Source organism: Acanthochromis polyacanthus, chromosome 24 (assembly GCF_021347895.1).
Source record: "Acanthochromis polyacanthus isolate Apoly-LR-REF ecotype Palm Island chromosome 24, KAUST_Apoly_ChrSc, whole genome shotgun sequence".
Classification (NCBI taxonomy): domain Eukaryota; kingdom Metazoa; phylum Chordata; class Actinopteri; family Pomacentridae; genus Acanthochromis; species Acanthochromis polyacanthus.
Window position 1 is genome coordinate 4,922,629 of NC_067136.1, and position 14,137 is coordinate 4,936,765.

General features: G+C 41.8%; 1 protein-coding gene across 1 annotated transcript; it reads left to right on the forward strand.

Moving 5' to 3' along the window:
• Positions 1–10,136: 10,136 nt before the first annotated feature.
• On the forward strand, positions 10,137–12,758 carry LOC127532560 (ADP-ribose glycohydrolase OARD1-like). Its single transcript, XM_051944459.1, has 4 exons — positions 10,137–11,381; positions 11,468–11,526; positions 11,625–11,737; positions 11,827–12,758. Exons 1-4 carry the CDS (start codon positions 11,198–11,200, stop codon positions 11,951–11,953), a joined length of 483 nt encoding a protein of 160 aa, XP_051800419.1. The 5' UTR covers positions 10,137–11,197; the 3' UTR covers positions 11,954–12,758.
• The last annotated feature ends 1,379 nt before the right edge of the window (positions 12,759–14,137 follow it).

The following is a 14,137-nucleotide window of genomic DNA, read 5'->3' on the forward strand; positions in this document are numbered from 1 at the left end:
TAACCAATGATTATCTGTCCAAGTGAGAACATTAAATGAACGTTATCCCTCAAAAATAGTTCAGACTTGTTGAACACTATTTCAGTATGATAAATAATGCTCCCTTTAACACACAAACCACAATTACCACACAACTGCCGTCACACTGTTTACAAACTTCCACACTTTGTCCACGTTCACTGGAGAGTCATGTCTTCAGTGGCACCTCTGGTTCATTGAGGAAAGTATTATTCTCATGTGAGGATACTGTACATGGAGGTCTCACAGATTTCTCTTCATAGCTGTAATTAACAGGACACTTTTCACACGTCCCAGTGAATGACAAGCACATCTGGAGCAGTTCTTTCTTGAAGGCAGTGATGAAATACGAGAATGAAGTCACTCCAACACATGGCTCCCTTTGTTTAACCTGAGAATAAAACCTGTGAATTCACACCAAGACTGTTCACCATGGTCTGCTTTGCCTCCTGTGCACCACACCGAATCCAGACCATGCAAAACAGCACAACAGAAATGATTTAAAATAGGCAGCAAATGATAGATGGATAGATAGATCAGTGTATTCACAAATTTACTGTTCAAGTTGAACTCTGTTAATGTGCAAGATTTGAGATTTATTGTGTCTTTGTTTTTAATAATTTAGCATTCGCATCACAATTAATAACAATAATATTTTAACATCAGGGCTGCACAGTGGAGTAGTGGTTAGCACTTTGGCCTTGCAGCAAGAAGATCCCCGGTTCAAATCCTGGGATCTTCCTGCATGGAGTCTGCATGTTCTCCCTGTGCATGCGTGGGTTTTCTCCGGGTACTCCGGCTTCCTCCCACAGTCCAAAAACATGCTGAGGTTAATTGGTTACTCTAAATTGTCCGTAGGTGTGAATGTGAGTGTGATTGTGTGTCTGTATATGTAGCCCTGTGACAGACTGGTGACCTGTCCAGGGTGTCCCCTGCCTTCACCAGAGTCAGCTGGGATAGACTCCAGCACCCCCCATGACCCTAGTGAGGATAAAGCGGTGTATAGAGGATGGATGGATGGACTTAAACATGAACAGTTCTTAACATGAATATCCAAAGCTCATCAGCTTATACTCAAGGCTGAACCATAAATTATAACATATAAAATTGACTGAACATTGAACACACCAAAAGATGTGCTTATTTGGAATACAATTTCTACGACAACCAAGTTTCAAAAATATTAAGCAGCAACATACCTTTCTCTTTTTTTGCAATATATTTTATTGATTTCAACAACAACAAACAATGAACAACCCAGCACAGATACAGCCAAATCACAAAAGACAGCAACGATTTACATACATAAACTGCACATATCGCTAATATAAATTTACAGTGGGGCTAATACAGAGGAGGAGATAAAGAGAATAATACAGTAACCCTTTCTTCAACAAGTCAGCGGTATCGTCAGGAAGATAATTCAGGAAGGGATACCAGACATTATAAAACAAGTTGTCATTGCCCTTTAGTGTAGCACTGAGGCGTTCCATAGGAAAGTCCTTAAATATGTCCCTGTACCACTGTGTTACAGATGGAGGTTTACCTTTAATCCATTGAAACAAAACACATCTCCTTGGCAGAAGTAAAAGTTTGCCCATCAATACAAACTGTGTAGCAGATAGCGAGGGCTGCCCCACAAGTACCCCCAGAAGAAACAAGACAGGCTCCCGCTTAACTGTTTTTTTTGGAAGATTGAGCTGAGCTCCCTAGCGATGTTTTTCCAATATCTGGCTATCATGGGACACTGCCAAACACATGTCCCTACTTCGTTTTTACACTTTCCACACAGGGGGGGGGGGGGATCTGGGGGTTTATTTTGTTTAGAAGGTGAGGGGTACATTGTAGTCTGTGTAACATCCTGTACTGGCTTTCTCTGAGTCTGTTACAAGTAAAAATGTTCTTAACAGGTTCAAAAGCGTCTGATCACGTGTTGGCATCAAGGTCAACCTCCAAGTCTCTCACACAGGACTCCATAGATCTACTAACCGTGAGGGGATTAACAGAGTATAATTTAGCATAAAAAAGGGAGATGAATTTTTTATTGTTCATGGCAGTTAAATTAAGATTAAGAAGGAAATTATCGACTGGACTAAGTATTGGTCGGTCTGTTGGGAGAATAAGATTAGTTTTTACAAAGTGTCTCACCTGGAGAAAACCCAAAAACTGATTGTGTGGTAATTTGTATTTAGTCTGAAGCTGTGCGAATGATGTAAAATTACCATTTTCAAATAGATCAGCTATAAATTTCAAATCCTTTGAGTGCCAGATGCCAAAAATACTTTCCCCTATACCAGGAGGAAAGGCTCTGTTTTGAATTAAAGGTTGTAGAGCTGATGAGAAGCCACCCCTGCCAGTGTGCTTAGCAGCATCATGCCACATCTTAAGTGTATTAAGCATGATGATATTGTTTTTATCCTCAGCTGGGAGCTTGCTCATTTCAATTCATACCTTTCTCTTCAGGTGCAAATTTCCTGATTGACTTCTGCACTCCTTGTTGTTTAGGGTGAACAACATGAATAAGTGACATCATTTTTATCATAAATAAGAATACATTAATAGTGTGATATAAGTTTCAGAAATGCTCATGTGTTGCTGCATACCAGGCACACCTAACAGAAAACAGCTCAGCAGTTACACTATCAACAACACTGTGAAACCTTGTCACTGTAAAAATTTAGATAATAAAAGGTGTAGCATTAACTATGAGGCAGAAGAACTACAGGATCTGCATTTTCATAATAGTGCTACAAAACATCATTTTTTTCTTGCTGTGAGTTCTATCAGAATATCAGTACAATTCACACATTTAGGCATTAAATATTAAATCAGCATCCATTTAGCTTTATGATTGGTATTGGATTTTGTTTGTTTCTCATGTGTTTTGTTAAGTGGAACAGATCGTCCCATTTAACTTCAAATTTGAAATCAAATTCACATTTTGTATCTGCCTAAACTACTTTAAGGCTGCTTACATGGGAAAATGGTTCTGTACATTTTCGTAACTAGTATAAACAGTGCTAATCCACAATTTCCAGCGTGAAAATACATTCGCTGTATTTTCATACATTCGCTGCTAAAGTGAGTTTTAATTACGATTTGAACAGAAGACTCCATTGAAAACAGAACCTTATGTGCAACCGTACATTTCTCCTGATTGATGATTTTTTTTTCTAGAAAGAGTCTTAATCTTCCCCAGAAGCAATGAAGTGCAAAACTTCCTTTTCAGGACAAACTCTTGTGGTCTCATTTTCCTGTCAAAGATTTCAGGAAATTTTATGTGCAATACACTCCATAAATTGATTAAAAAAAAAAACGATCTTAACAAAATATGTTTAAGTTTATTTCTACAACTTACATCAAATGAATAAATTACTTGATTACATCGATGCTTCTATGAATAGATGTAAAAACTGACGTGTTATAATGACTCCAATGATTTTATAATGAGGAAACTCACTTGTGTAACACTGTGAAAAAAAAAAAAACCAATCAACAAACAAACATGTAAAACCGAAAATTTTCTCGTCATTTTACAAATGAACTGAATAGAAATCATGTCATTGCGTGCCATGCCAGTGCCACATGTTTATATTATAAGCGGACAAAAAAAATCATTACAAGTTGTCAGCAATTACATAGAGGTTTTAGAAAATAAAATGAAAGTATTGCAACTTACCTTATGCCTTTTTTTTTTTGCTTGAAGGAAAAAAGTCAGCTTGACGGATGGTAAGGTAAATGTTCTCCTCTTCAATATATTTACCTATTACCTATATAACTATTATATATTATATATTGATAGAAAAATCACAAATAAAATAAATATTCAGCTAGATAAATCTTCAATGAAGGAAAAAAAACATGGACATGCTCATCAGTGCAGCCAGACCATATACACACGTGGACAAAATTGTTGGTACCCCTCAGTTAAAGAAGGAAAAACCCACAATTCTCACTGAAATCACTTGAAACTCACAAAAGTAACAATAAATAAAAATTTATTGAAAATTAAATAATCAAAAACAGCCATTACTTTTGAATTGTTGATTAACATAATTATTTAAAAAAACAAACTAATGAAACAGGCCTGGACAAAAATGATGGTACCTCTATAAAAGATTGAAAACTATTTGACCAGAGTGACATGATTAACTCAGGTGTGTCATTTAATTGACATCACAGGTGTTTCCAAACTCATAATCAGTCAGTCTGCCTATTTAAAGGGAGACAAGTAGTCACCCTGCTGTTTGGTGAAAAGGTGTGTACCACACTGAACATGGACAACAGAAAGCGAAGGAGAGAATTGTCCCAGGACATCCGAAAAAAAATGATAGACAAACATCTTAAAGGTAAAGGCTATAAGACCATCTCTAAACAGCTTGAAGTTCCTGTGACAACAGTGGCTCATATTATTCAGAAGTTCAAGACCCACGGGACAGTAGCCAACCTCCCTGGACGTGGCCGCAAGAGGAAAATTGATGACAAATTGAAGAGACGGATCGTTGGAATTGTATCCAAAGAGCCCAGAGCAACCTCCAAAGAAATTAAAGGTGAACTCCAAGGCCAAGGTACATCAGTGTCAGATCGCACCATTCGTCGTTGTTTGAGCCAAAGTGGACTTCATGGGAGACGACCAAGGAGGACACCACTGCTGAAAAAAACTCATAAAAAAGCCAGACTGGAATTTGCAAAAATGCATGTTGACAAGCCACAAAGCTTCTGGGAGAATGTCCTTTGGACAGATGAGACCAAACTGGAGCTTTTTGGTAAGGCACATCAACTCTATGTTCATAGACTCAAAAACCAAGCATACGAAGAAAAGAACACTGTCCCTACGGTGAAACATGGAGGAGGCTCAGTAATGTTTTGGGGCTGCTTTGCTGCATCTGGCACAGGGTGTCTTGAAAGTGTGCAAGGTACGATGAAATCTGAAGACTATCAAGGCATTCTGGAGAGAAATGTGCTGCCTAGTGTCAGAAAGCTTGGTCTCAGTCGCAGGTCATGGGTCTTCCAACAGGACAACCATCCAAAACACACAGCCAAAAACACCCAAGAATGGCTGAGAGAAAAGCGTTGGACTATTCTAAAGTGGCCTTCTATGAGCCCAGATCTGAATCCCATTGAACATATGTGGAAGGAGCTGAAACATGCCATTTGGAGAAGACACCCATCAAACCTGAGACAACTGGAGCTGTTTGCTCATGAGGAGTGGGCCAAAATACCTGTTGACAGCTGCAGAACGCTCATTGACAAATACAGAAATCGTTTAATTGCAGTGATTGCCTCAAAAGGTTGTGCAACAAAATATTAAGTTATGGGTACCATCATTTTTGTCCAGCCCTATTTCATGAGTTTGTTTTTTTAAATAATTATGTTAATCAACAATTCAAAAGTGATGGCTGATTTTGATTATTTAATTTTCAATAAATTTTTATTTATTGTTACTTTTGTGAGTTTCAAGTGATTTCAGTGAGAATTGTGGGTTTTTCCTTCTTTAACTGAGGGGTACCAACAATTTTGTCCACGTGTGTAGATGCATGAAGAGTTACATTTTAGTTGATGTGAATTGGACTAGCATTACAAAGACTTGGCTGAAGAAGAATTGACACACACACACACAGACACACACACACACACACACACACACACACACACACACACACAGACACACACACACACACAGACACACACACACACACACACACACACACACACAGACACACACACACACACACACACACACACACACACACACACACACACACACAGACACACACACACACACACACACACAGACACACACACACACACACACACACACACAGACACCACACACACACACACAGACACACACACACACACACACACAGACACAGACACACACACACACACACACAGAGACACACACACACACACACACACACAGACACACACACACACACACACACACACACACACACACACAGAGACACACACACACACACACACACACACACAGAGACACACACACACACACACACACACACACACACACACACAGAGACACACACACACACACACACACACACAGACACACACACACACACACACACACACACACACACACAGAGACACACACACACACACACACACACACACACACACACACACACACACAGACACACACACACACACACACACACACACACACACACAGACACACACACACACACACACACACACAGACACACACACACACACACACACACACACACACACACACACACACACACACACACACACACAGACACACACACACAGACACACACACACACACACACACACACACACACACAACACACACACACACACACACACACACACACACACACACACACACACACACACAGACACACACACACACACACACACACACACACACACACACACACACACAGACACACACACACACACACACACACACACACAGACACACACACACACACACACACACAGACACACACACACACACACACACACACACACAGACACACACACACACACACACACACACAGACACACACACACACACACACACACACACAGACACACACACACACACACAGACACACACACACACACACACACAGACACACACACACACACACACACACACACACACAGACACACACACACACACACAGACACACACACACACACACACACACACACAGACACACACACACACACACACACAGACACACACACACACACACACACACACACACACACACACACACACACACACACACACACACACACACACACACACACACACACACACACACACACACACACACACACACACACACACACACACACACACACACACACACACACACACACACACACACACACACACACACACACACACACACACACACACACACACACACACACACACACACACACACACACACACACACAGACACACACACACACACACACACACACACACACACACACACACACACACACACACACACACACACACACAGACACACACACACACACACACACACACACACAGACACACACACACACACACACACACACACACAGACACACACACACACAGACACACACACACACACACACAGACACAGACACACACACACACACACAGAGACACACACACACACACACACAGACACACACACACACACACACACACACACACACACACACACACAGAGACACACACACACACACACACACACACACACACACAGACACACACACACACACACACACACACACACACACACAGAGACACACACACACACACAGACACACACACACACACACACACAGAGACACACACACACACACACACAGACACACACACACACACACACACACACACACAGACACACACAGACACACACACACACACACACACTCACACACACACACACACACACACACACACACACACACACACACACACACACACACACACACACACATGTTTGTACTTCTATCTTAGTGAGGACATCCATAGGCGTAATGCATTTCCTAGAGCCTTGCCCTAACCTTAACCATCACAACTGATTGTCTAAACTTAATCCTTACCCTAACTCTAACCAAACCTCAATTCATACCTGTTCTCTAAAAACAAGTCTTCACCCTCAAACATGGCTGTTTCAAAGTGAGGACCGGACAAAATGTCCTCACTTTGTAAAAATGTCCTCACTTTGATAGTTAAATGCAGAAAATAGTTCTCACAATGTAGCAAGTACAAGAACACACAGACACACACACACACACACACACACAGACACACACACACACACACACACATACGCTCAATTCATCCAGTAAATTTACAAAGACTGAAGAACATATAAACAGAGCTGTGACAGAAAAGAGATCTTTTAAAAGAAATTCTTGTCCAACAAATATTGATCCACGATATTTTTGTAAAGAAATGTCCTGCTCTGCATTTCTGCAGAAAATACGAATAAAACTAAAACTAAAAAGCAGTCACACTTAATTTGTGAAGTAAAGAAAGATGAGACTATTTGATGGGAATGTGTGTCATTGCTGTAGCTTGTAAAGGGATTTACCTAAAACAGGTGAGAAGTCTGAATCTGGCTTGTTTAACCGGAGGCTTACAGTCAGTTATCATTCAGCAGTAGCCTCTAAAGTATGGGCCAACACAACTTTATCATAAATATGTGTAAATATATTGTGGCATATTATGTTTAACGGTTTTCTACATATTGATACATTTGCTGCTCCTTCATTCTTAGAAGGGTAAATGGAGAAAACACTAAGTTATACATTCAGGGGTGGTTTACATATAAAGTTTCTAAAGCTTATGTTTTCTTCCTTTAAAAGCCTACAGAGAACCGTCAAATGCAATCGATCCAACATAAAATCTCATTTTAGAAAATGTACCTGTTATCAACTGTGGGCTATAGGACAAAAAAATAACAGGCTACTCTTTCACAAACATCTGGAAAGGGCTATTGTCACAATTACTGTTATTAGTCAAATTACAAAATACAATGAATGAACATTACACGGCTCCAACTCTCACAGACAGAATAAATACTGCATTTGTACGTCTGCTTTAAATACTACTATAATCACAAAGGTGAATCTATTCCCAGTACACTCCTAGCATTTCAGTGTAATTTCACCGTGCCATTCTTCTGTTCTCTGATTAGTCCCACATCTTCAGCATCATGTAGGACAGAAAAGAATAAAAACAAACCAGCATGCAAGATGTTTTTAACTTTAAACTTTGTTTCAGAAATTCGATGTAACTGTCTTACACTTTGCAATAGCATACAGCCTGACAGATAACAAAGATGTCTTAAAACATTCTAAATACATCTTTGGCACAAATAGCAATTCTTCCAAGTAAAATGGCTTAACTTTTAGCAAAAAAAATGTCTTGATTAAAATTAAATTCAGGACTTTTCCTGCAAAGCAATCCGTATTCTCTCCATGCTAAGTTTAACGGTTCAGTGACACAGAGGTAAACTAACCACACGGATATTTGTAAGAAAAAAATAACAAAACACTCCCTCTGATTAAAGTTCAATCTTTACTTTCTCTACATTTAAAAATTGACATGTTTTGAAATCAAAAATGCAAAAGATTTTCCTTTAAGGATTGCTTTAAACATGAAGCTGCATGTATTGTACAACATTCAGTGTCCGACAAACTGGTAATGCACATAAAGATGAGCAGGACGAAAAGTATCAAATATCTCCCAGTGTGCTTTCAGAAAATGCCACGACTGATCATTTTCCATCATCACACAGCCCACTGAGGAGTCGAGTGCACCCGGTGCTACACTGCACACTCAGCGAGGTTTGCATACTAAAAGACAGAAGTCAGGATGGTGAGAGCTCACAGAGGACAGGCGGGGGGGCTACCCTGACCGAACCTCGAGACATGTTCCCAAACCTACATGGATTGTTTTTTTGCCTTCTTTTAAACATCTGAACAGCAGGTTTGAACCACCATCCCTCATCTTTTTTGTTCTAGATGAAGACAGAACATGGAATGTGGAAAGACGCTTGAGCATTCATCCCATGTACAACTTGCCTTCATAATCTGGACTTGTGCACTCGTGACATTATATCTGAGTAAACACCATTGTCCCCTTTAACAATTTCACTTGAATAAAAAGAAATTCTAATTTCTGGAGAGCTACTAACTTCTGGAGAGAAAAGGCAAAAAGATGGACTCGCCACCACTGATCAGAACTTGTGCTGAGTGCGAAGCAGGGACTTTGGGAGTACTGGGCAGAGCAGGATTCAGCAGGTCAGTTTAGACATGGGGAGGGCTACAACTCATCAGAGTCACACTACACAACACACACCGAATACTGAAGGTGACAGGAGATGGCATAGGGAGGAACTTGTGAGGAGAGGACTCATAAGATAATCAATCGTAACATAAGATGCACTTTCAAACAAGAACTGAAAAGAAAAGCTCAACAATGCATGCCAAATTGTCACAGAGACACAAATTAACTCTCGAAGGATTAGGTGCTGACCAAAAACAGGCAGTAGAGGTTTTTTTTTTTTGCTCTACCTCCTGTGTTTAGGCCTGTGTAGATGGCATGTTTACCAACATAACATCTACACATTTGCCTACTGCGTCTCACCATCAAATACATTAAGTTGAAACAACAGAGGAGGAAAATGTCAAGTTTGACTTGAGAGTCCAACCTGCAATTGGGCAACAACACATTCATGTATTCTTGAAACACACCTTAAACTGTGCTAAGCAAAAAGAAAGATCAAATGTTTAAAAGCACTCAGTAAAAATGTATGAAACAGACAGGTAGAGGGGCATTCGGTGAAACTGAGAGAAACAGCATGTTGCTGGTTCCAGATAGGGGATGGTTTGGAGTCTGGTTTTTTTAAATAAGTTTTTCAACACCTTCTACCTAGCTGTTAAATGTCTCGGGCCAATTTTTCCAGCGTACCAAAACCTCACGGCGCATGTCCTGCCACCATACAGAGCCTCTCGGGGTATTGTAGTGTATTGTTTTTGGACACGATGCGCTATAAGTAAAAGATGATATTATTATTATGGTAAATGCTATTAGACTCTTCAGTCTAATAACAGTAAAACCAGATGTGAAACATACGTATAAAATATATAATGGTATAATATGTATGAAATCTATCACAAAATAAAGAGGGTAAGATGTGGAGCAAAAAGTTTGAACATGTGTGGACATGTTCTCTGTAAAAGATGGCCTGATGATCACTTAATGCGCATGTCTTCTGTAAAGTGTTCCAGGGCTGAAATATGATAACCTGACGTTATGCTCTGACCAACAGATTGAGAAAAGTTTAACCGCGTCAAAACTGCCACTCCTATCACACGCCCTTATAGGCGTGGAAAAATGACCGACGCTCACAGCATAAAAAATGGTGCACAGCTCAGTATCTTCAGTTCTTCTTCTGGTGTTATCACTGCTAAGAATTACTCCTGGATTTATTGTTTTTTGGTTGACAAATAAATCCTGCTGCCCTTCGAATGCTGACTTCTCTTGGTGATTTTTTGAAGACTTCATTTACACTTCAGAATCCGGGGTTGAGGAGCTTGGTACTCTCGGAGGAAAGCCTGTGAACCACTTGTAAGCTGGAATAATTTAGTTGCATTTATGGCTGACAGACGTAGTCCTCAAGTGAAGCCGGAGCTGCTAAAACAAGTCACCGGCAATCTCTTCGACTGTCCCAACGACGAGGCGCTGGCGCACTGTATTAGTGCGGACTGTCGCATGGGAGCGGGCATAGCGGTGCTGTTTAAACAGAAGTTTAAAGGTGTTTCCGAGCTACTGAAACAGAGTGAGTAAGAAGGGTAAGCAGAATTCACCTCCCCTGCCCCTCCAAGAGTTTGGGTTGTTCAAGCTCTCCATGTGTGTCTCGTACAGGGAAGGCGCCCGGTCAATGTGCTGTGCTGCTGAGAGAAGGCCGTTTCATCTACTATCTAGTATGCGCCAACTGCACCCACCTTAATCCGTCATGCTTGTTATGTGGCTATGTTGAATTGTGCGAGCAAAACCTCTATATACACGTCTCTTGTTCCAGGTTACAAAACAAAGAGCCTTTCATAAACCCACATACAGCAGTCTACTACACAGCCTTGAGGATATGAGGTCACATTGTATACGGAACGGAGTACACAAGCTGTCGATGCCTCGGTATGTGAACGATGTGGTATCCCCGGTATGATAGTATCAACAGTGATAATGGCTGATTGTCTGTCCTCTCTTGCTGTGTGTTCTCACAGTATTGGCTGCGGCTTGGATCAACTGGAGTGGACCGAGGTAGCCAAGATATTGGAACGGGTCTTTATGGGCACTGGCATTACCATCACAATATACAGCCTTCCTTGGACAGCAGCATCCATGAACTAGCTACCAATGGATTGTCCGAATGTTGCTTGCCAATGCTAGGAAACAAATATTGGCTACGTATCTACCATAAAGAGATGTACTGTATGAACTGTCTTTATTGTGTTCTGGGTCAATCCCTGTTAGCCATTCCCCACGGAACCCGCTCGGTGAGTCTGCTTGTTTTGACAGCGATATTCTTTATTTGCCCCACATTAGTGATATGTGTATGACACATATAATATATTATTGGAGGCAGAGCCGGCATATGTTCTCACACCTTTCATTTGTTCATGTGTGAGGGTGGATTGTAAAGCTTTTTCATGATGCGTCTGCCAGACACATTGCTCACGGGTTTCTCTCACGTTTTTGGAAAAGAACCAGGAAATGCACACATTTAAAATAAAGATTCATTATTTCTCATTCTTGTTATTGACAAACAATAAAAAACAAATTATCAGGATACATCAACACAGCAGAAAATATTTAAGGATACATCAACAGAGTAGAAAACACTTCAAACTGATCAGGTTCGTATCATCTGTAAAGCTTGGTCTAACAGAGACGCGTCAAAAGCACGTTCCATGTCACATTGTAATGCGTTCAGTTCCAACAAGATATTCAAGGGTAAGTTGTCTTCCAAACGGTAACATATCACATCAATAAACAAAGCGTACAAAGAGAATAAATGAGAAGATTTCACTTGAAAAGAGTCCATAGTCCAATCTTGAATTATTTTTCTAAAAGTTTGTGACACAGGTCCATTCATTCTTGCAGTGGTTTGTACAATTATTTCCCAGGGTGTATGCACGGAGTGTGCCCGCACCATGCTGAAAATGTTTTCTAGTCTTTTAACTTCCACGCTTCTGGTACCTGTGATAGTGTCTGTACATGTTGAAAGTCTGTTTTTAATCGCTTGAGCCAAAAGGTTTATCCAGCACAAGTCGGCCGTCTCGGGTGTCGTCCACACATTTCCCATGATCAACAGCTGCTACCCTTCCAGAATGCAGTCACCATCCGCAGTTGCCCAATTTTCACCACATCCTCCCCAATCAGGTCGTCGTACATCTCACTGATGGGAACTCTGAACTCTTTGGTTGCTTTCAGCTCATACAGCAGAGTCTCCGCCACAGCTTGAACTCGGGCATCATCGGCTGAGATTCTGCGGATGTTCAGAAGGTGTTGAATGGTCGGGATGAAACGAGGGGTGAAAAGCCTCCCCATCAGCCTGTGAAAGTGGAGCTGAAAGTAATCATTGTCCAACTTCTCCAGACACTCGTGCTGTCTCTGACTGGGATGGTCGACCTGACAGCCGTAGCACTGCTCGCGCCGGTAACTGCAGAGGATGAGGTTCAGCAGATGAAACACAACCGTTTTGATGCTGCTGATGAGCATCGATGACACCCAACCATCCACCTCATCCTCTGACGTTGGTGAAGGTGGTGCTGCTTCCGCCGCTGCCTCTGGGGTACCGCTTCTGGGGAGGCTGGCGATGGCGGTGGTGGTGCTGGGACTTCTGCTGCTGCTGGGGCTTCTGCTGAGCCTTCTGCTGCTGCTGCTGGGGCTTCTGCTGAGCCTTCTGCTGCCGGGAATCCGGGAGGAGTCGGCTCAGAACAGTCCGCAAAGAGGGTCGGCATGCTGAGTTCCGGAGAGCAGTCAAACTGTATCGAATCCTCCTGCGACGAGTCAGCAGAACCAAAGAGCTTTCTGCGACACGGATACCACTCTGGCGGAGCAGCGGTGGTTGTCAAACGTTTTTTGGGCTGCTGGTTGACCTGGCTCACGTTGATCAGTAGGCAGGTTGAGAGGCTCTGTGATCGTCAGTTCAACCGACCATCTTTATAAGGCATAGGGGTGGGCGGTGATGAAGCGATGACGGAAAAAGAGGCGTGGCTGTGAAGTAGAGGGCGTGATCTTAGAATGTTAAAGTTTTTTTGACGGATAGAGTATCCCTCCAACTCCGGCAATTAGAAAAGAGAGTGGTGATCTTTTCTGCGGCCTTCTCCATCCACTCAATCCATGCAGCCAGCGGTAAGACCAGGACGGTATGAAATACCCCACAGTCAGCGTTGTAACTCTCCAAAACAAAGAACTCTGCGGCCTTCTTCTTCCCCATTGATCGGAGGGTGGTTCTGAAGTACCATCTGCCAGACCCCGCAACTTTGGATTGCCATACCGCGCTGAAGACCGCTCGTTTCAGGAGCATCT